A 23,937-nucleotide genomic window follows, 5' to 3' on the forward strand; every position below is an offset into this window, starting at 1 on the left:
TGGGAGTAAACAAACTGCCTGGGGGCCGTCAAAGTGTCCAGGTATCTGATTTGCTCTCATCTGAGTTTACTTTCTTTTTTTAGCTTGACTCCGACTGTAGATGAAAACAATAGACTGTACACATTAAGTAGTTATTTACTTTTTTTTTTTTTTTTTACTCCATTTTAGTCTCTTTTTTTGAACACTTATAGTTGTAAATACCAGTTTTTCTTTTGTACTGAAAGCACAGCTGAATGCTGACTGGGCCCTGTGAATATCCGGCACAAATATTACACCAAAATCTGCATGTTTTAGCAACTACAGTCTCTAAAACAAGCCAATTCAATACTTATCCATCGCTAGATTACCCAGAGTTCCCTGAAAGCTCCAACATACTCAGAATTGGAGTCCTGTCTAGTGACCAGAACCAACTTCCAGGGTACCAGTGAGTGGCGTCACACTGATGCTCCAGCATGTTATATAATCATCCAGCAGGACTGAGAATGGCAGTTTTTAGTCCCTTTCGCCTCCACTACCACTACTACTATCACTACTACTACTACTACTACTGTCATTTAGCGGAGGCTTTTATTCAAAGCGACTTACATCTGAGAACAACACAAGAATGAAATCCCATAGGAGGTCCAGCTGGATCAGTGCTGGTCAGACTGCTGAGATTCCAGTTGGACACAGGTGCTGCCATGCCAGTGTTATGGTTTTTTATTTATCTTCATTTTTTTTCTTCGCCCAACCCAACAGTCCATTTATACAAGAAAGCTACGTCTAAACAGACACCATCATGCGACCATCTTGTCATAAGTGCATGCAGCTTTCTCAGTGCTGAGTCCTGCAAAGAGCTGGATATTCTAACTCATTCTGATGAGCAGAGAAGTTTACTAGATGCAGAAGTTCTCCTTAACCCTTGTGCTGTCTTTGGGTCAAGGGAGGGTGAAGGGAGAAAAGAAGGAATGAAGGAAGGGAGAAAAGATGGAAGGAAGGAAAGAAGGAAGTAAGGAAGAAAGGAGTAAAGAAGGAAGGAAGTAGGAAAGGGAGTAAGGAAGGGAGAAAAGGAAAGAAAGAAGGTAAGAAAGGAACAAATGACGGAAGGGAGGTAGGAAGAAAGGAAAGAAGGGAGAAAAGGAAAGAAGGGGGAGGAAGGAATGGAGAAAAGGAAAGAAAGAAGGGAGGGAAGAAGGAAGGAATGGATAAAATAAGGAAAGAAGGTAATAAAGGAACGAATGACGGAAGGGAGGTAGGAAGAAAGAGGAGTAAAGGAGGGTAAAAAAGGAGGAAAAGAGGAAAGGAAGAAGGAAGGAGAGAGCAGGAGGAAAGAAGGATAGAATAATTGTGTCATTTTGACCCAAACACAGCACAAGGGTTAAAGAGCTGCATCTTTAGCTTGCTCTCAAAAGTCCATTGAGGAGTCTCGTCTCTTTTTTGCTCCTGCAAAGAAAAAGAAAGCAGTCCTGCTCTTCCAGTCTACCGAGCAGCACCTTCACTCAAAATTAGCATTTGCCTCTTGTTTACTGGAGAAATCCCTCATGTTTTTCTGCATCTGCCCGACAGGAACCTGTCCTCCAATCAGTTTTCCCGGCTGGAGGAATCCAACTTTGACGGCCTGAGCCAGCTGGACGAGCTCCACATGGGGGATAACCGCGTGAGCTTCATCGCGGACGGAGCCTTCCGCGGCCTCTCCGGACTGCAGATGCTGTAAGTAACAACCTTTTCCTTTTGTTTCCTTCCAGTCTTAGCGTCTGCTGCTTTAGAAAAGCTGCAGTTAGTAACACCAGGAACATCTCCAGACCTGGGTGGTGCTGCTGCAGCTTCCCTGACCCCTCCACCCCCTCCACCAGCTCTCTGCATGAGTGGAAATATCCTGCCTGCTTTGTTTTGGGGAGAAATAGATGAGTGTGTTAAGGTGTTCCCGCACACATGGAGGGGGAAACTCAGCGAGGCACAGCCCTGACCTCGAACCCCCCACCAACCCTTCATCCGTCCCACCCCTCCTTCCACACGCACCCATCCCCCCCTTTTCCCACAGAAACATCTCCCGCGGCCGGGACTCTTAACTGGAACCAAATGTTGGTCCTGCTGCCGAGGTCAGCGCAGGGCAGGTGTGCAGCTAGGTGGACGCGGGTCGCCCCGGGGCTTCAAACCCGCAACCCCTCCCTCACACACACATCCCAGCACACACACACACACTCACACACACCCTTCCTCGGCTGCAGTCAGCCGTGGCCGAGCATGCTGGGGAGGAAAATAAGCGTTTGAAAGCAGCCGAGCAGCTGAGGATCAAAGCCCATCGTTTCTCCGGGAAGTTCTCGCCGTTCAGGGATGTTTCCCCTTTTGTTTTGAAATTCCTTCATATTTTGAACGAGTCAAGAGTTTGGTAGCTTTAATAATAATAATAATAATAATAAACTTTATTTGTATAGCACCTTTCATACATAAAATGTAGCGCAAGGTGCTTCACATAAAAAGAAATTTAAGGCATAAAACATAACATAGAAATAGAGGGCATAAAACAAAAAATCAAAGCAGCAAAGTGGAAGCAAAAACAATAGCAGTAAAGCAGCATAGCATAACCAACCCATAACCCAAAAGATCGATTAAAATAATCAAAATACAGACAGTATTTTAAAATAATTTAAAAGATCAATTAAAAGCAAGTGTGTAAAAGTATGTCTTCAGCTGCGCTTTAAAAATGTCCACAGAGGCTGCCTGTCGGAGATACAGTGGGAGTTTGTTCCACGCAGTTGGGCCGTAAAAGCAGAAGGCTGCTTTACCAAATTTTTTAGTTTTCATTTTTCGGGGCACAACGAGCAGGTCAGCGGTGGAAGACCTGAGGGGGCGGGTTGGGACATATTTAGGGAGGCAGTCCAGCAGGTAGGGAGGCGCGAGACCATTCAGAGCTTTATAAACAAGTAAAAGAACTTTAAAATCAATCCTAAAAGCAACTGGAAGCCAATGCAGTGAAGCTAAAACTGGAGTAATATGTTCTCTCATCTTGGTTTTAGTTAAAACTCTGGCTGCCGCATTTTGGACAAGTTGTAGTCTGTCTGTTGTTTTCTTTGGTAGGCCCGAAAAAAGTGCATTGCAGTAGTCAAGACGAGAAAAGACAAAGGCGTGGGTCAGCGTTTTAGCATCATCCAAAGACAGGTAGGCTCTGATTCGAGCAATATTCCTAAGGTGAAAAAAGGCAGTCTTAGTAACATAACTTATGTGTGAGTTAAAATTCAGATCGGAGTCAATAATGACACCCAGGTTCTTGACTGTGCTGTTGCTATCTACAGCCAGGTTGCCAAGTTGTCTGTTTATGATTGTTTTCTGCTCACTGGAGCCGATTATGAGAACCTCTGTCTTATCCTCGTTTAGCTTCAGAAAGTTCTCACTCATCCAACATTTAATGCTGAACAGACAGGTCAAGAGTGGGTCTAGGGCAGAGAGATCATTTGGAGCTACAGAAAGATAGAGTTGGGTGTCATCGGCATAGGAATGAAAATTCACCCCGTGATTGGTAATGAGTTCCCCCAGCGGCAATATGTATAGGGAGAACAGTAGGGGACCAAGAATTGAACCTTGTGGAATACCAGAGTTGATGTGGTGTTTGTCTGATTCAAACTCACCTAATTTAACAAAATAAGTTCTGTTTGCTAAGTAGGATGAAAACCAGGATAGGGCTGATCCAGACAGACCTACACAGTGCTCTAGGCGTTTTATTAAAATAGAGTGATCAATTGTGTCAAATGCCGCCGTTAGATCGAGCAGTAGGAGAACAGATACATTTTTTTTGTCAGCAGACACTCTCAGATCGTTAATCACCTTAACGAGTGCTGTTTCGGTACTGTGACCTTTCCTAAAACCCGATTGGAATTTGTTGTGCACATTATTATTTTGTAAGAACACGTCCAATTGGTGAAAGACACATTTTTCTAGAACCTTGCCCAGAAAGGGCAGATTAGAGATGGGACGGTAGTGGGCCAGCACAGAGGGATCGAGATTGTGTTTTTTGAGGAGGGGCCTAACTACAGCCGACTTCAGTGTGTCTGGAAATATGCCTGACTGCAGAGAGCTGTTTACAATTTTAAGTATATCTCCAATCACGCTCTCTAGGATTTCTTTGAGAAAAGAGGTGGGAATTGTATCTAATGAACAGGAGGATGATGACATCTTAGATATGGTTCTGCGAAGATCATTTTCATTAATTGCGTGAAATGACATAAGGTGCCCACTGGGGAGGTCAACCCTGGCACCATTAGCTCCAGTTTGAGGATTTGCACTAGTGGCACCACTCATAATACCAGCTCTAATGTTAGAAATTTTGTCACCAAAAAAACATGCAAACTCATTGCACTTAGCTTTAGACGCAGGGAACGACTGCTTGTAGGACTCAGGGGGGTTTAAAAGTTGTTCGATGGTAGAGAAAAGGACTCTGGCATTTGTCTTGTTCTCATTAATAATGCCAGAGAAATAGGCCTGTCTTGCCAGACGCACAGCTTTGTTGTAGGTGACCGTTGATTTTTTTTAAATTTCTAGGTGGATGGTGAGTTTGCTTTTTCTCCAAACTCTCTCAGCTCTGCGACAGTCCTTCCTCAGTGAGCGAGTGTGGTCATTTATCCAGGGTGTTGTTCTGGTGCTCCTTTAGAAATACAAAATAAAATCCTAGTTTTCTTTGTTCGTACAGATATTATTTTTAATTCTGATTATTTCAAATGTAAAGTTTAATCATTATTGATAAAACAGGTGGAGGTCTAATACGTCACATTTAGCAACATTTAATCATAAATGTTTTTTTCTGTTGTTCCAACTGAATCAAATTACGAGGCTTTTATTGTTTCCCCAAATAACCGACTTTGAGATTAAATAACTGGATGGTTGTTGACGTGCCGAGATTCACATTTTGTGTAAAGAATCCAAAATAATCAGTTTCTCTGAATGTAGTTTGAGGAGCATGAATTATGACGCTTATCTGCTAGAATTTGAGTGATTTAGCAATTTTAGGTTTCTTGATTTTGTTCTGTGGCCTAAAAACTTAAAAACTCGCTGGTGGAAACTGGTTTTGTTTATGATCCATGTCAGTTCTCATTACTTACATGTTTAGCGGGCTAAGCTTTAGCTTTGCTGCCTCTGTTCGCTTTGCCAGGCAGCGTTCACGCTTTTCATGGAAATACTTAGTGGTTAGGGCTGGGTTAAAAAAATGAATGAATCAATTTGAATCGATTTTCCTTTGAATGATCCAATATTGATTCATAAAATCCCCAAATCGATCATTTAATGTTATTTCCACCGGGTGTAATGCAGCCTGCTGTTTAAAGCCGGGTATTCTGACGTGACCAGCGATCTCACGAGATCTCAGGACGAGGTAGAGAGTGTTGTTGGACATCATGGCAAGGGCACTGAAGGCACCACCAACAAAGCTGAAATCAGATGTTTGGATGCATTTTGGATTAAAAAAAACACAAAGCCAGCAATGAACTGGACAATATTTTTGATAAAGTACCAAATTAGAGTTAGTTTCTACAATTTACAGCATTGCTTTTCTGAGAATCTCTTCCATATTCAAGTAATATTGGTACTGTCTCTGAAATATCCTGACTTACTACTTGATCAGGCTCTTGTGAATCGAATTTAATCGATTTTGGAAATCTGAATGGATACCCAGCTCTACTAGTAGTGCTTTTTTATGTCTGATTGGTGTGTTTGCTACCAATTATACATGAATCTTTCCTTCTGGGACATAATGTTCTCGATCACCTGCTAACGTGATGTCATTCTGTCAGGTTTTATCAGGGATTTGAGTCAGAATGAGCCATTTTAAGTTTTTTGTGACCTTTTTTCTTCTATTAAATTAAGAAAAAAATTGTACATTGTTAGTTTGACTGTATCTCATTTCCTTTTTCATTAATTACCCTAAAAAAGTAACTGGAGCGCCTTCAGAGACACAGTGAAAGATTGACTTGTTTACTTAATTTAGCTCCTTTGACGCCTTTTTAATTTCTCACATAAGGCGACATCTTTAAATTGCATGTAGTGTATATTAAATATGCATCATCCCCGCAAATGAGAGTTAAAATTGAGTACACATGTTGCAGTTTGCAGTAAAACCTTTTTTTTTTCCTTCCATACGACACAAAAAAAGCCATCAAGCTTTTTAAAAGTGCTGCACGAGCCAGAAAGTCACTTCCTGTCAAAGCGAAGGCGCTTTGAGTATAATTTTAATGTCTCGAACATATTCCGCCCTCACACGAGATGCAAAGCCGCGTAAAGTTTTATTAGCGTAGCCAGCTCAGTTGTTTTCTGGGGCGTGGACTTTTTTTTTTTACAGCAGCGGTTTGTCTTTGTTTCCTCTGAAAGGGATCTCCAAAATAATGAAATATCCTGGACCATCGAGGACATGAACGGGCCGTTCTCCGCCCTGGACAACCTGAAGAAGCTGTGAGTTTGGCCGTCGCTCCGCTGGAATCCCCGAGCCAACGTGATGAAGCCAGACCCGTAAAAGTGATCAGAGCTTTTGTTTTGTTCCCAGGTTCCTGCAGGGGAACCAGATCCGCTCGGTCACCAAGAAGTCCTTCTCGGGCCTGGACGCTCTGCGGCACCTGTGAGTCGGCCTCGCGTTTCACTGATTGTTTCCAAACGTGTAAACGAATGCAGGATGAATCACGGTCAGACATGAGAGTGTGTTTGTTGGAGCCGCTGCAGCCGAGCGGCCTTTTCTCTCCCGCTCCCCCGTCTTTGATGTGGAGAAATCAGACGCTCGTATCTTAACGCGTCTGCCAAACTATATCGATCACAAAGGAAAGAGGAGAAGAGTGTGTGTGCAACAGCTGCATTTGATTCTCATTAGGGCTGTTTCCCAGCCGTAGCCAGAGCTCCGAGCTCGGAGCAGAGTCGGGGCCTCTCTTGATTAACGCAGCAAAACTGCTGCCCAGAGTTTTATTGTTCTGGAGCCCAGACCTTTCCCTCCGTGCAGCCGACGTCGATCCCCCTACAAGAAGATCTTATCGGCTTTAACCTCCTTTTTTTTTTCTTCATCTTTGTCTTCGCAGAGATCTGAGCAATAACGCAATCATGTCCATCCAAGCGAACGCCTTCTCCCAGATGAGGAGCCTGCAAGAGCTGTAAGTGTGGTCGCGTCTGAGCGCCGCTTCGGTGTTTCTGCTCTACAGAACACCAGGTGAAAGTCATTATGGGCTGCTGGGAAAGTCAGAACCACACACTGCTCACCGCTGGGCTGAAAACGCTCCGTTTCCTTTGTCTTTCCACGTTGCAGGACCGTTCTGACCTCAATCTTTTATCTATTATGAGCAGTTTGATTTTTATTGCCACATTCATGAACATGCAGATATTAAAAACTGGTCCTTGTTTACAAGCAGTACTGGAGTTGAGGGGGGATGAGGGGGGATGGCATCCCCCCCTGAAATAAAAACGGTCCAAATCATCCCCCTGTAAAACTGCCATCCCCCCTTTCCATCCCTTATGTCATTTCATCAATGAATGTGGTTTTACTGCTATTTCAACATTTAGAGTCATCACCAGAAAAATAACACCAGAAAAATAACTTATTTGACAATTTTCACCTGTTTCAAGTAAATTTTCACTTGAAATAAGTAGAAAAATCTGCCAGTGGAACAAGATTTATCTTCTCATTACAAGCAAAAAAATCTTGTTCCACTGATAGATTTTTCTACTTATTTTAATTGAAAATCTACTTAAACAGGTGAAAATTGTTTGTTTTTTTCCAGTGATGAGTCTTGTTTTAAGTGTAATGAGATTTTTTTTTTACTAAAATGAGACATTTTAACTAGAAATAAGACAAATATTCTTGTTAAGATTTAGAGTTTTTGCAGTGATCCATTTTACTTGTCCTGTGAAGGACAGAGTCATATTGATAAGTTCAGAAAACTGTTTTTTATTGTTGTGTTTTGATGTATTTGATGTAAGTCCAGTGGATATTTAAAGCTTACAGAAGGCTGCATTTAACTGCTGCTATGTCATTCCTGCAGTATTTCTGCAGGTGTTTTGGTCACTGCTATTATTTGTAATATATTATATTATTTGTAATCAGCACAAATTATCTGTCACCATATGATAAAATCCACCATCCCTACTGATTTCTTTTTACAACTCGCGTACTGTTTACAACTTATGGTTAAGTGGGCTCAGACCTGCATTAGTGTCAGTTACCTCCGTGTACAGGTGTTTCTGATGCCTTGCCTCCCCTCCTCCTGCAGGCTCCTGAACACGTCCAGCCTGCTGTGCGACTGCCAGCTGAAGTGGCTCCCCGTCTGGGTGGCGGAGCAGACCTTCCTGCCCTGCGTCAACGCCAGCTGCGCCCACCCGCAGATGCTCAAGGGCCGCAGCGTGTTCGCTGTCGGCCAGGAGGAGTTCGTCTGCGGTGAGTGACACTCGCATCTCCACGCACCGCAACATCTCAGAAACACGCCGCAGGTTTTCCACTCACACCGGAACCAGATTGTTGAGTGTGTTCCTACCTGGACACTAGGGCTGGGGATCGATTCAAATGTCAAGAATCGATTTGATTCCGATTCTTAAGATTCAGAATCGATTATCAAGATTTGATTTGATTCGATTCCGAGATTGATTTGGGTTAGTGTTATTAAAACTGTTTTTTGAGCTGTTGCATGAATTATATGACTGTAGTTATGCAACATATTAATACTAGTGTTATATTGAGATTAAACAGCAAGTATTGCAGCTAATGATGCTGTAAGGACCAATCAGCTCCCAGAATGCTGAGAGAACTGCTTTGAGAAACATCATGTGGGTCAGAATTAACAAACAGATCCAGGGCAGCAAACAGAGACGGTTGAAATCTGTATTATTTTTTCCCACATTCCGTTTTTATTTGTTCCATTTTCGTTTTGTTCTATTTTGGTTTTTAATTTTTGAGCATTTGGTTTTTAGCATTTTTTGCAAATGTAACCCCAAGACAGTATATAAAGTAATGAAATATAGACAATTTATGCAATTATAACTGAGCACTTTAATGTTTTCATACCTTTAAACATATTTAAAGGCAAAAACATGGCACCAGTTATTCTCGTGTCCAACAAAACATTCCTTTTTTGGGGATAAACAAAAAAAAACAACCAAAAGTTGTAATGTAATGATGATGTAATGATCCGTTTTTGTCTTCCTCCCAGACGACTTCCCGAAGCCTCAGATCACGGTGCAGCCGGAGACCCGCTCGGCGCTCAAAGGCACCAACGTGACGTTCCTGTGCTCGGCGGCGAGCTCCAGCGACTCGCCCATGACCTTCGCCTGGAAGAAGGACAACGAGATCCTGGAGGACGCGGAGATCCACAACCAGGCCCACCTGCGGGTGCAGGAGGGCGCGGGCGGGGACACGGAGGTGACGGAGTACACCACCACGCTGCAGCTGCGCGGCGTGGAGTTCTCCAGCGAGGGGAAGTACCAGTGCGTCATATCCAACCACTTCGGCTCGTCCTACTCCACCAAGGCCCGGCTCACCGTCAACAGTAAGTAGGAGTCTCTAACTTACACAAATATCAGGGTTCCTACGGGGGCTTGACATCCTTGAAAGCGCTTGAATTTCGTTGTTGTGTTTTCAAGGCCTGAAAATTGCTTGAATTTTAGTTTAAGTGCTTGAAAGTGCTTGAAAATTGTAACTCTGTGTCTTTCACAAAATTGGGATCAGAGTGTATAGTTTGTTTCAGGGGTCAGCAACCCAAAATGTTGAAAGAGCCATATTGGACCAAAAACAAATATGTTTTCATTATGCACTTCGAGAAAAAAGTCGAAATTTCGAGAAAAAAGTCGAAATGTCAAGATTAATGTTGAAGTACAATCTTGAGAAAAAAGTCGAAACGTCAAGAAAAAAGTTGTAATGTCGAGATTAATGTTGAAATATAATCTTGAGAAAAAAGTCGAAATGTTGAGAAAAAAGTCAAAATTTCAAGAAAAAAGTCGAAATGTCGAGGAAATAGTCAAATTTTGAGAAAGAAGTCGAAATGTTGAGATTAAAAAGGAAAGGAAAAAGGAAGAAAAAAGATTTTTTTTAAATGAAAAAAGAAGAAAAAATTAAAAAAGCAAAAAAAGAGAAAAAAGGAAAAAAAAAGAGAAAAAAAGGAAAAAAGAAGAAAAAAAGGTCAAACATTTTTGAAAAAGCTCCAGGAGCCACAAGGGCGGCGCTAAAGAGGCTCTAGACCCGCAGGTTGCCGACCCCTGGTTTAGTTATTACAAGGAGAAATAAAATCAGTAAGATGAAACATAACTAGATGTTTACAGCACGATAGAATGTACATAATTGTGATAAAAAGCGGAAAAAATAATTATGAGTATATATATATTCCTGTAGATATTTTACCCCAGCGATAAGGTGCTTGAAGATTTTGAAAATTACCCTTGAAAGTGCTTGAATTTGACCTTGAAAAATGTGTAGGAACCCTAAAATATACACGTCGTAATGTTTATGTTTCGTTGTAAATAACTGCACTGACCCAGAACAGTCACCAAAGAGGAATTGAAACCAAACTTATACAAATGACGTTATATATGTTATAAATATACAAAATGGACCGATCTATATGCCAACTGGCACAATTTATAACGTTAAATCATTAAAAGCCATATTTTGGTCAACATTATATTTCGAATTAGTTTTGTTTTGTCTTCATTAGTGCTAATTAGTTAACTTAAGCCAACTTTTAATGCTAGATAATGCAAGCACTAACTGGCATGTCGTTAGTCTTTACATCCATAAACTGTATATTATTTAAAACGGTACAATTTCATGAAATAAATAACTAAATAAAAATAAATAAATGTTGGATGAGTTATTTACTTTATGACCTGCCTGTGACGTCATTTCAACAGTTTTTCGACTCGTACCCACAGACTTGAATTCGTGTTCACAGTGAAGACTCGTAGTCGTAGAAATTAGAGTTGTATTCATAATCAAGACTTTGCACTCACAGCTTTTAGATTCATACTCACATAAAAACAATCCTAACCCTAATAATTGATCAGACTCGTGTGTGACAGCAGAATTCTGGGTACAACTTTTTTATTTACATACAAATGTTCATCATTACGAATAGTTTTAACATGGACACATGTTTTTGAAAGTGATCTTATCCATATTTCCTGTCTAACTCAGGTGTTTTTCTTCCGTCCCCAGTGCTCCCATCCTTCACCAAGATCCCCATGGACCTGAGTATCCGGGCCGGCGCCACGGCGCGGCTGGAGTGCGCCGCCGTCGGCCACCCGTCCCCCCAGATCGCCTGGCAGAAGGACGGCGGCACCGACTTCCCGGCCGCCCGCGAGCGCCGCATGCACGTCATGCCGGAGGACGACGTGTTCTTCATCGTGGACGTGAAGACGGAGGACATCGGCGTCTACAGCTGCACGGCCCAGAACACGGCCGGGGCCATTTCTGCCAACGCCACGCTCACCGTGCTCGGTGAGACTCCAGTAGCTCAGTCACACGTTCTAGTTCCACCCGGTGTGTTTACGGGGGACTGGTAGGGCTGCAGATATCGGATATTTGGGTGATCAATTATTCTATCAAATCGATTAATCGGATAAAACTTACTTTTGCTTAATCAAAGCCCATTATAAATATATAATAGAAAACAAGACAGATCGCTTAATAAAAACAACCAATTTGTTTTATAATAATAATTGACATTTATTTACATATTATGCAAACTAGTACCGTATTTTCCGGACTATAAGTACAAGTCGCACCAGCCATAAAATGCATAATAAAGAAAGAAAAAACATATATAAAAGGCACTGGAATATAAGTCGCATTTTTGGGGGAAATGTATTTTATAAAATCCAACACCAAGAACAGACATGTCATCTTGAAAGGTAATTTAAAATAAAAATAGAATAGAGGCAACAACAGGCTGAATAATTGTACGGTTTGCTTACGTTACATGACACAACTGAGAACGAGCCTGGTATGTTAACATAACATATTAAGAATTATTCAGATAACTATAGCATAAATAACATGCTCAGTTTACCAAACCATCCGTGTCTCTCCTAATAACTAAAATCCAATTAAATCTTCATCCTCGGTGTCACTTTTAAACAACTCCGCAACTCTGGAGCTTCCTCTTTTACGTCGTTTACTCATCGTTGGTGCCGGTAATAATGTGTTAATAATTTCACACATAAGTCACTCCGGAGTTTAAGTCGCACCCCCGTCCAAACTATGAAAAAAAAACGCGACTTATAGTCGGGAAAATACGGTAAACTGTAAATTATTTCAAACTTAACATTTCCTGAAACATAAAAAACGAAACAAAAATAGTGTTTAAATGTATTTTTTATTTAAACGAGGTTTCAACGTAGGGCTGGGCGATATGGACCAAAAGTCATATCTCGATATTTTCTAGCTAAATGGCGATACTCGATATATATCGATATTTTTTCTGTGCTATAATTGGGGTTTCCCCCAAAGCAGTATAGCATAGCATCTCTGTTAGCTTCATTTTTTCTGAGGCAAACCCTTAAAAAAACAGTTTTAATACAAAGCCTCGTGCCAAATGTCACACAGGTTCCTTTATTAACAGAGGTCTGCACAATATCAACATGTATAAAACAAATGAAATAAAAATAAACTGCCTGCATATATAGAATAAAAATGCTTCTTGAATAAAATAAAACAAATATCCCTTTCCTGCATAACAATGACCGGTAAATTAAAATACACTGTGCAATTAATACAATGTAGACAGTAACAGGCAGACTTTTCCACTGAGGTTGACAGTTGTGCAAATAACAAAACATTTGTGCAAATCTCAAATAAAACCTTCAAGTCAATTTGTCACAAAATAAGCTATATCAAAATCATAAATAAAAAATAAAATAAAAAAAGCTGTATCGATATAAACGATATTGTCTTGTACCATATCACATTTGAAAATATATCGATATATATTAAAATCTCGATATATCGCCCAGCCCTACTTCAAGGCAGAGTTACTCGACTTACTGGAGGAATCATTGCAGTCCTAGTGACGTGACTCTGGCGGGTTTTCTCTCAAACTTGTTCTGCTGCTTTGTTCCACGCAGAGACGCCATCGTTCCTGCGCCCGCTCATCGACCGCACCGTGGCGCGGGGCGAGACGGCGGTGCTGCAGTGCATCGCCGGCGGCAGCCCGCCCCCCCGGCTCAACTGGACCAAGGACGACAGCCCGCTGGTGGTGACGGAGCGCCACTTCTTCGCCGCCGCCAACCAGCTGCTGATCATCGTGGACGCCACGGAGGCGGACGCGGGGAAGTACACGTGCGAGATGTCCAACGCGCTGGGCACGGAGCGGGGCAACATCCGGCTGGCCGTCCTCTCCAACCCCAACTGCGACCCGGGGGCGCCGGGCGGCGCCGGCATGAGCTTCGTGAACTCGGGCTCGGCCGAGGACGGCTGGAACACGGTGGGCATCGTCATCATCGCCGTGGTGTGCTGCGTGGTGGGCACGTCGCTGGTGTGGGTGGTCATCATCTACCACACACGCCGCCGCAACGAGGACTGCAGCGTCACCAACACAGGTGGGGCCCCGACACCACCCCTCCGTCTCCTCCCTGACCGACCTCTGGTACCAACACGTGTTTGTTTATTTGGTTATTTAAAAGGATCCCCATTAGCTGACGACAAAACGAAAGCTAGTCTTCCTTGTGTCACGTTAAGAAGATCCCATGCGAAACGTGAAGTTTAAATGTATTTTTTATTTGAACGAGGTTTCGAGGCAGAAATTCCTCCATCATTTTTTGTAATCGAGTTAGCCTGAATTAAGGTTCTGCATTAAGGCTGAATTACACTTCTGCGTCAAAACGACGCCGTGTCTACGGCGTGTGGTTTTTGGACACGCAGAGGACACGCCGTCACATGCGCCGTCAGTGACGTGCACCTCCCGAAAATTGTAACTACGCGTCGAGGAGACGCAGACCACACGCAGACCGAGAGGGCTGTGATTGGTTCGTTTGAAAGCGAAGCATTTCCGGTTTCCGGTTTGAATCAGTAGTGAACTTCCAGGGCTTTTTTCTTCGTTTATATGTGATTTTTTTTGTTTTTGTTTTTTGCACAATAGTTGTCCTTATTTCTTTGATTTACTGTGACCGGAAAAAGTCGGATAAACCATTCAGAAAAAGATCGCTAACTAGTGGCCGCGGGGGGTACTGCACCGCGACCAAACGGAGAGACGGAGAAGTCTGAACGATTCGTGACGGCACCACGGGTGCGCCGTGTGCTCTGCGTGTGTGTGACGCAGAAGTATACTCAGCCCTTTAAACCAACGCAGAGCCTTCGCCGTTGCTGTGATGCCGTCGAGAACCCTTCAGACTTCTCCGTCACTCCATTTCGCCACGGTGCAATACCCCCCCAGAGCACTAGTTGATCCTTTGTTTAGCTTCCGGCTTTTCCAAAATCAAATATACAATCTCAATTCATTCATAAATAAATAAAATTACAAATAAGAAATAAAAAAAAACATCATACAAATCATATATAATTTGATGTATTGATCTCACTCAATCCGATACGCTATATGATGTTAAGGTGATGACAACAAATACATTCTTAATCTTCGTTTCAAATCAGCCTCTTTTGATGTCACGATTCTCACTTGGAAGGGTTTTCCAATATGCAACTGATGTATAAAGTACTGTCCTCTTCATAGAGTCAGACATAAGTAAGGGGAACATAATCCCACCACTATTTGCCCCTCGAGTGTTATTTGAAAGAATATTTGAACAATAAGTTATATTATTATTAGTGATTCAACGAATGTTCGGTAACCGAAATTGTTCGGCTGAAAATAACAAAAAAACACTTTCGGTGTTCAGTGGAATAAGTGGGGGAAAAACCGAACAATTAATAACGGCGCGTGATGACGCAATCAAACAGTGAACAGCGTGGAGTGAGGGGGCAAGCAGTGTTAAACACAGCAAACATGTCAGCATGTCAGATCATTACTTGGATGTGGGGAAAAAGCAGAGGACACGAGAAATGATCCAGACTGAGTTGGATTTGGGAAACCGCTTGGTGATGGAGACGGTGACGGGACGCACAGCAGAGAAAAGGGCCCGTACTACCGATGTGGTGGAGAACCCTCACTGTCTGATATGAAGAGATCCTCCAAGAAAATAACCCAGATTTTTACAATTATTATACAAGGCTTTAAATTGCGGAGATCAGCCCCGCCGTGACCCGATTAATTGGATTTGAACGGGAGAAAATGAAAAAGGATTATGAGAAAAAATACAATAAGTACAGTAAGACAAATTGTGACTGGTGGGTATTTCACTGCACATTTATTTGATTTATGCAATGTTGAAAAAATTGGCAAAATAAATGAAAAACTGCTGAAGAACCATTGTTCGGTATTATTCAGTATTGGGCCATGTGTTTATTATTATTTTCGGTTTTGGCCACAAATTTTCATTTCGGTGCATCACTAATTATTATAAAGAATTATGTCTGTGTTATGTGTGAATTCTGATGTGAGATGTGTTCCTGTGCTGCAGATGAGACCAACCTGCCGGCGGACATCCCCAGCTACTTGTCCTCCCAGGGCACGCTGGCGGAGCGGCAGGACGGCTACATCCCGTCAGAGAGCGGCAGTAGCCACCAGTACATGTCCTCGTCCATCAGCGGCTTCTACCTGCAGCCCAAAGACATGAACGGTGGGTAACGCAGCTCCCTCGTCCCCCCGCCCTCAGAACCAGGAACCTCCGTCACTAACCCCGTCCCCCGTCCCCCCCCCCAGGTCTCTGCCAGCTGGACACGGGCAGCGAGCCGGACATGGACGCAGCCATGGACCCGCTGCTCTGCCACTACCAGTGTCCCATCGGCTCGCTCTTCTGCCGAGATAACATCTACTCCAACGAGCCCTCGGACGCTTTCCCAGGTCTGTACACGTTCTCTTTTTATCCTGCTGGATTATGGTCTGAGTTCAGGCTGCAGCTATCAAATACTTTGGTGATCGATTAATCAGATAAAACTGACTTTTGCTTAATTAAAGTCCAATTATAAATATGCAATAGAACATAAGTCAGATTACTTATCAAAAACAACCAATTTGTTTCTTTTATGAGAATAATTTACATTTATTTACATATTATGCAAACTAGGAAACGGTTTGTTAAATTTTCCAATTAAAAAAAACAAAACATTATTTCAAACTTAACATTTCCTGAGATATTAAAAAAAAATTCACTCCCAATAACTAAAATCTAATGAAATCTTCATTACTTTGAAACAACGAGAAGATGCAACACTTCCTCTTCTACATCACTTACGTCGGACTCATCGTCAGTAGCGATAATAATGTGTTAATAATTTCACGTATGAGTCACACTCCCGGCCAAACTATGAAAAAAAACGCGACTTATAGTCCGGGAAATACAGTCAACTGTTTGTTCAATTTTCCAATAATTATTTCAAACTTAACATTTCCTGAAACATTTAAAAAAAAATTCTAAGTATCAAAAATAAAAAAACATTCTTAAACACTGCTTGTAAATTGCGCAACATCACATTCATGACCAACACGCTTCAACAGAAATGGCGTCTTCTTCCGCTTTATAGGGGACACATGCGTGTTAGTACGTTGTGTAACGTTAAAAAGAGCTGGTGCAAAACCTGAAGTTTAAATGTATTTTTTATTTAAACGAGGCTTAGAGAAAGAGGAAATTCCTCCATCAATGTTTTTTGTAATGGAGGTAATCGAGGAATGGTTGCAGCCCTATATGAGTCCACAGAAATGCAACCAGGTGACCCTGGATCCCGTTTGTGACCTGTGTGGTTTCTCTCCAGGCTGTCCCGGGGACCAGCGTGTCTGCGTGGAGTCGTACAGCGGCAGCCTGAGCAAACGCAGGGACTACTTCCTGTCGGAGCACTTCGACCTGTGCTCGTCCTCGGTGCTGATGCAGCTTCCCAACGCCGGCCTGCAGCCCCAGCACGGCGAGCGCCGCCCGTCCGCCGAGGACGGCGACGCAGCCGACCCCGGGAAGCCCCCGGAGAGCGTCGGCTCGTCCAACACCTTCATGGGTAAATCCTCCGCTCACCGCTGCTCTGACCGCCTTAGTAAGGTCGTCCCGGTCAGGATCTTTTAGCTCCCAATGCCTTCCCGATCACTTGAGTTTTGACTTTTTATTTCTGTCCATTTGGATACAACATAAAAATAGTCCAATATTTTAAATGGCACCGAAAAGATATACGCTGAAGCCAAGGCTTATTATGCCTACCCTTTTATGAACCTCGACTCAGGAGGTTTTATACAAAACAAAACTAGTAATTTAGATTCAAACATTGAAAAAGAATGGATATATTGGACAAGTAACAGAGGTATCTAGACAAGAAACAAAGACAAAAAAACAAAACAAAAAACATACTATAAATTACAAGGAGTGATAAATTAAGTGGTTTTTGGCTAGAGACTGTACAGCGTACAACTTGAGTTTGAGTATCTGCCGATCCCGATTTCTCCCGATCCGATCACTTTTTTTGGCTCCCGATACATTTCCGATACTTTTTCCCGATCAGATACATTTTGGCAATGAATTAAAAAAAAGAAAAGAGGACTAAAACTAAATGATCCCAAGTTTCTTTTATTGTCCATTGGAGAACAACATGGTCATATATTTCAACAAAGCTTATCAGCTCTGGTGCCACAAAATGTAAAAACATGAAATTCTAAACTAAAACAAAAAGTGCAGAATAGTGCAATAACAAAAATAAATACATTTAACTTCAAAAGAGATAGTTGAATGACATCCAGTCAAACCCACAAACACAAGAAAATTAAAATACACTGCAAAAACTCAAAATCTTAACAAGAATATTTGTCTTATTTCCAGTTAAAATGTCTCATTTTTTGTCAAAAAATCTCATTACACTCAAAACAAGACTCATCACTGGAAAAAAACAACAATTTTCACCTGTTTCAAGTAGATTTTCACTTAAAATAAGTAGAAAAATCTGCCAGTGGAACAAGATTTTTTTGCTTGTAATGAAAAGATAAATCTTGTCCCACTGGCTGATGTTCCTACTTATTTCAAGTGAAAATTTACTTGAAACAGGTGAAAATTGTCAAATAACAAGTTATTTATCTGGTGATGACTTGTGATGGTGATTGTTTTAAGTGTAATGAGATATTTTGACAAAAAATGAGACATTTTAACTAGAAATAAGACAAATATTCCTGGTAAGATTTTGAGTTTTTGCAGTGTACTTTTTGGCTTAACCTTAGTGCAACATTGAATGGCATGAAATGAATAGCAGCAGCTTAATGCAACATGAACAGATATAAAATTTCACAATTCAAACATGTAAACCATGTTAGCTGGAGGGAAGTGACGTTAAATGAAACGATATATAAAACGATTTAATATATATTAAAAACATTAATAACTAGGTATGTTCCGATACTTTTTTGGCCGATACCGATGTTTTGAAAATGCCGTGATCGGGACAACACTAGACCGTAGCCCTGAACTCGGCTCTGATCTCCTCTCCTTCCTTCACCCGCAGGAACCTTCGGGAAAACCCCCTGGAGGCCTCGCCAGGACGCCGGCTTCCCCTCGCCGCCGCCGAGCTACAACGGACTAACTCTGCACGAGAACCCGTACACGGCGCCGGACCTGGACCTGGACTCGGAGCGCGAGGACGGCGGCGCCGGCAAGGACTCGTCCTCGGAGCCGATCAGCAACGTGTACGAACTTCCGTTCGACACCTGCAGGACTGAGTCTCAGCGCCGGATGAGCACTTAGCTGGGCGAGCGGGATTCCTGTTTTTCATGAAGAGGACAACCAAAAACAACGATCGTTTCTACCTCACTGATGGACACTTGCAATAAAGGACTCGGATGACGTGCAACGAGTGAATGTAAAGGCAGTCTGACGCTCCGGGACAAAGGAAAAGGAGCACAACAGCTGTATTTCCATGATGCAGATTCAGCTAAATAACATAGATGATTATATACATTTTTATATAAAGTTTATTATATTTTGTAAATTGTATATAAACAGATTTCATTATTTTTGCTTACATCTTGTGTACGATAGTTTTGCAGCCCTGCCTATTCATTTATTTCAGCTTTCTGAATGAAGCATTGTTTTGCACATATGTACAAAATAAAAGAAGAATACCTTGATTTGCGCCGCTACGTTCCTGTCAGTGCTCGTTTTCCGTGACATTTCAAGGGTTAAATACTGGACGCTGCAGAGGATGGTGCAGGTCTGTCATCCATCAGCTCCCAGAGAGACGGGATGTTTAACCGTTTAGTGTGGAAACTTAATGGCTTCCAGGTATGGAAAGCCAAACTATAACATGTGCCGTATTATGACACTTTAGCAAGATTACAACATTAATATCGTAAAAAAACTGAGCATCTTGTGCAAGAAAATCCAATCCAATCAGAGTTCTGCGCTGGCAGCAACAGGCAAACTTACATTTACTGAAGTTGTTAGTTATTAGGAGCATACAAGAAAAGTCTCAGAAAATTAGAATATTGTGATAAAGTTCTTTATTTTCTGTAATGCAATTAAAAAAACTAAAATGTCATACATTCTGGATTCATTACAAATAAACTGAAATATTGCAAGCCTTTTATTATTTTAATATTGCTGATTATGGCTTACAGTTTAAGATTAAGAGTCCCAGAATATTCTAATTTTTTGAGATAGGATATTTGAGTTTTCTTAAACTGTAAGCCATGATCAGCAATATTAAAATAATAAAAGGCTTGCAATATTTCAGTTGATTTGTAATGAATCCAGAATGCATGACATTTTTGTTTTTGTAATTGCATTACAGAAAATCACAATATTCTAATTTTCTGAGACAGTCCTGTATATGGCGAGAGAATACTATTTTACTGGAGTGAAAAGGCTGTTTTTCATCATTAAAAGGAATATTATTCCCTTCTGGGTTCTCATTTCACATTAGGTCGCACGTTGACAGCTTTTCAGACTAACAAATGACTGTTAACGTGACGTTATGAAGCCGCGTTGTGACCTCTTCCTACTGAAGTCTGGTAGTTTGGACGCTCTTGTGGAGTAAAGCCACATCATCGCTGGGAGGAAACATCACGCTGCTTTGCATATTGAGATATAAACAAAAAAAGATTCTCAGTGTATTCATGTAGTTCTTTATTTATATCATAACAAGTCACAACAAAACCATCACAAGGCACCCAAAGGTACTTGGAGATTACGAAACTAAACTTTCAGCAAATACGATCCAACAAATTATATTCTTATTCAGTCTCATGCATTTTACACTGGTTTGTTCCTGTTGGGCTCCTAGAAAGACGCTGATTTGATGGATGTTTTTGAGCGTACCTGGCTCTTCCCAGCAGGTTCAGTTGTGCATAAAGTCAGTTAGGGGTCGTGCAGATTGGTAACGGCTAGGAATGAGTCCTGACGGAGCTCCATTCGCTGATCTATTGATTTCCTATGCCTGTTTTCCCCCGTTTACTGTAGTGGGAAGACTGGACTCCAGGGAGTCGTAGAAGCAAATTCATTCTCGTCTGGTTTTGATTACAAGATAGTCGCATCTACTTAAAGTTAAATATAACTAATGTAAGGTATGTTTGGATTTTTTTGTCCAGTTGAGCAAAACATGTTGCTTTTTGTCGCACCTTTCCTACTGCTCAAAGGGTAATTCTTTTCTTTTCAAAGATACTTCTTTTTTTCTTTTTTTTACTCCAATCAAAGAAGGCAGCTCCTTACGTTTGTCCTTTTGGTGTAAATTTCCAAGATCTTAATCGCGATCACTCCCCTGCAGCTCAAACGAGAAAACAGTCCAGGGAGACAAAGAAGTAATTGAGTACAAATTTAGGAAAATAGCAACCAGCAATAACAAATATTGGAGCCGTGGACACTATCATTCATAAGTGCTCCATTAGCTATAGTGTCTGTAATTAAATACAACTCAAAGCGATTATGCAGCATATAATTAATGCTAAACCCACAAATTGCTGTTGGAGCAGTATGGCACAATACACCTCGGCCCAAACTAAACTCTCTGTTTACCGGATGAGTCATGGCTCCCCCCTCCTTCGGTCCTTCTCGCCTGGCGGTTTGTTGTTTCAGGCCTCTCCTCTTCAACATGAGGGAAAAAGGTGTGCTTGTGCGCCGGGCTCGCTGTCGAAACTTGCACTTGGAACTTGTCTCGCGGCTCCTTGGCTGCCACAGTGCAGACTTGTTTATGAAATGGCAGCTTGGCCATGCCGGTGCCAGCACTTCGGAGGAGTTTAATCAGATCCCTCCATTCAGAGGCCGTTGCTTGAGTCTGAAGAACCCAAAAGGAAATTAAAGCTGCAAGCAGCGATGAACGGGCCCATGTGCACGTTCAGGCTGCAGTGGAAGCTTGTATGACTTGCATGTAGATTCTTCAGGCCTGGACATTTAGTGGATGAAACACCCACGACTCTCTATATCAAACCATTCAAAAGTTATAGCAGAAAATAGGAACTATCACATATCGACCAATCAGAAGAAGGGACGGGGCTAATTTGCACCAATTTTGTTCAAGGACTCAAAACCGAGTCCGATGACACCACCCACGAGTCTTTATGTCAAACCATTCAAAAGTTATGGCAGAAAGTAGGAACGATCAAATATGGACCAATCAGATGAAGAGGGGGCGCACTTTTTGGCGTCTATCATCGCCACGGTAACGCTTTTGACTGAGAAAAGTAATGCACGTCGTCGCAGGATGGAGACGCACATTTTGATGTATAACACACCTGGGTGCACGTTACGGTTCGGGCGAAGAAACGGCCGAAGAAATGGTATAAATTGCGGCAAAATTACACAATGAATTCAAAATGGCTGACTTCCTGTTCGGTTTCGGCCATGGAGCCAAGAGACTTTTCTGTAAGTTGCGACATGATACAGGTGTGTACCGATTTTCGTGCATGTACGTCAAACAGTATTGTGGGGCTTGAGGCATGAAGTTTTCTAGGGGGCGCTGTTGAGCCATTAGGCCACGCCCATTAATGCAAACCATTAAATATCAAATTTATCACCAGGCCTGGCTTGCGTGCAAAATTTGGTGACTTTTGGGGAACTATCAAATATGGACCAATCAGATGAAGGGGGGGTGCGCTTTTTGGCGTCTAGCGTTGCCACGGTAACGCTTTTGACTGAAAAAAGTCATGCGCGTAGTCGCAGGATGGAGACGCACATTTTGATGTATAACACACCTGGGTACACGTTACGGTTTGTGCCGTATTAACTGCCGAAGGAATGGCATAAATTGCGCCAAAATTACGCGATTAATTCACAATGTTCAAAATGGCCGACTTCCTGTTCGGTTTCGGCCATGGCGCCAAGAGACTTTTCTTTAAGCCACGCCCATTAATGCAAACCATGAAATATCACATTTTTTGCCAGGCCTGGCTTGCTACGCCCATTACCACCCACGAGTCTTTATGTGCAACCATTCAAAAGTTATGGCAGAGAAAAGTTTTTCTAGGGGGCGCTGTTGTTCCATCTTGCCACGCCCATTAATGCAAACCATTAAATATCAAATTTTTCGACAGGCCTGGCTTGCGTGCAAAATTTGGTGACTTTTGGGGCACGTTTAGTGGGGCAAAAAGGCCCTCCTTACGTCGGAAAAATAAAAATAAAAAAATTCCTACGGATACAATAGGGCCTTCACACTGTAAGTGCTCGGGCCCTAAAAATGAAGAAGTGGTTCATCGCCTTTCGTGGGAGTGATTGGATGCACATTCTCCTTAAATGCTGCTGATGAGTTTTCTTTCAAATGTCATTGCGCTCGCATCTCTCTGGCTGACTGATGTTTATGTACACCTGGCTGTTGGCAACGGAGTTCGTATGACTTCGGTTTGAAGAAAGGAGGAGGTTTGTTGGAAGCCTTGCCAGCTCTCCGAGGAGGCTGCGATTAGGACAAGATGGTGGAGCCACACACATTCAAACACCTGGGAAACAGCTGGCGCTGCTGCCGAGCTGAACCCTGGAGCTCTGCTCCATTTTCCTCTCGTATCGTTATCTGTGCGCTGAAAGCCAGAGCAGAAAGTAGATCTGCCAAACACGGCCTCCAACGATGGATTAGTGCGGCTTTGAAATGATAGATGACGAACTCAGAGGACTCTGATTACACTTCTAGTTGGAAACAATGTGCTGACGTTTATGGGACGGACACGTTAGATTGTTTAGAGGTAAATGTTCCAATCTTCAAAAGATGAATGATGCAACGGTGCAGCTGAGCTCAAATGTAAATTCGGCAGAACAGAGCGACGGACTGGACCCTTGACTTAGACGTCGGCAGCTTGTTTTTTCTTTGGAGCCACATATTTGAACCAGTTTGTGAGGCTATAAAATGGATATTTGAAACCTCATTGGACACAAATACGTAGAGGTATCTTGCAAATGAAAATTGATGGACCAAAGAAAAGAGAGAAGAACAATTGGGAACAGGAAAACAAAGCAGCATCCAAGTTTAATCCCGGTTGAAATATTGTGAATTCCACTGGAGAGTGTTTTACTGCACTTAACGGCGAGTGTCTGGCTGGAAGAGTATGTGGATGTTTTACTTTTACTGGGGGGGGGTTGCCAAGAACCTCACGATACGATACGCATCACGATACTTGAGTCATATATATTGCAATATATTGCGATGTTATACATAGATTGCTGAAAACTGTAAAACACATTATGCATCTTAAAATCTGAGTTGCACTTACATCAGATTATAATAATTCATGGACAAACTGAGTCAAAACAGTGTAATTCATATTATTCATGCCCGTTTTATTGTAACTATACAAGCTAAAGTTACAACATATTTGCATTATGTTTTTCATATTATTTACATAATATGAAATCTGTTTAAAAAGGGGGACCGGAGGGTGTGTTCCAACTACAGGGGGATCACACTTCTCAGCCTCCCCGGGAAAGTCTACGCCAGGGTACTGGAGAGGAGATTACGGCCGATAG

General features: G+C 42.1%; 1 protein-coding gene across 1 annotated transcript in view; it reads left to right on the plus strand.

Annotated features, from left to right (window-relative positions):
• Window positions 1-19,202, plus strand: part of lrig3 (leucine-rich repeats and immunoglobulin-like domains 3) — a 37,226-nt gene extending 18,024 nt beyond the window's left edge. Inside the window, exons 8-19 of the mRNA XM_061714585.1 lie at window positions 1,546-1,689; window positions 6,334-6,414; window positions 6,506-6,577; window positions 7,026-7,097; window positions 8,211-8,374; window positions 9,144-9,479; window positions 11,141-11,422; window positions 13,048-13,521; window positions 15,496-15,654; window positions 15,738-15,878; window positions 16,787-17,020; window positions 18,503-19,202. Of these exons, the coding sequence (XP_061570569.1) occupies window positions 1,546-1,689; window positions 6,334-6,414; window positions 6,506-6,577; window positions 7,026-7,097; window positions 8,211-8,374; window positions 9,144-9,479; window positions 11,141-11,422; window positions 13,048-13,521; window positions 15,496-15,654; window positions 15,738-15,878; window positions 16,787-17,020; window positions 18,503-18,741 (2,398 nt within the window). The 3' untranslated portion in view covers window positions 18,742-19,202. The remainder of the gene's footprint in view (window positions 1-1,545; window positions 1,690-6,333; window positions 6,415-6,505; window positions 6,578-7,025; window positions 7,098-8,210; window positions 8,375-9,143; window positions 9,480-11,140; window positions 11,423-13,047; window positions 13,522-15,495; window positions 15,655-15,737; window positions 15,879-16,786; window positions 17,021-18,502) is intronic.
• Window positions 19,203-23,937: the final 4,735 nt, after the last annotated feature.

The sequence above is a fragment of the Cololabis saira genome, chromosome 23 (assembly GCF_033807715.1).
Source record: "Cololabis saira isolate AMF1-May2022 chromosome 23, fColSai1.1, whole genome shotgun sequence".
NCBI classification, from domain to species: domain Eukaryota; kingdom Metazoa; phylum Chordata; class Actinopteri; order Beloniformes; family Belonidae; genus Cololabis; species Cololabis saira.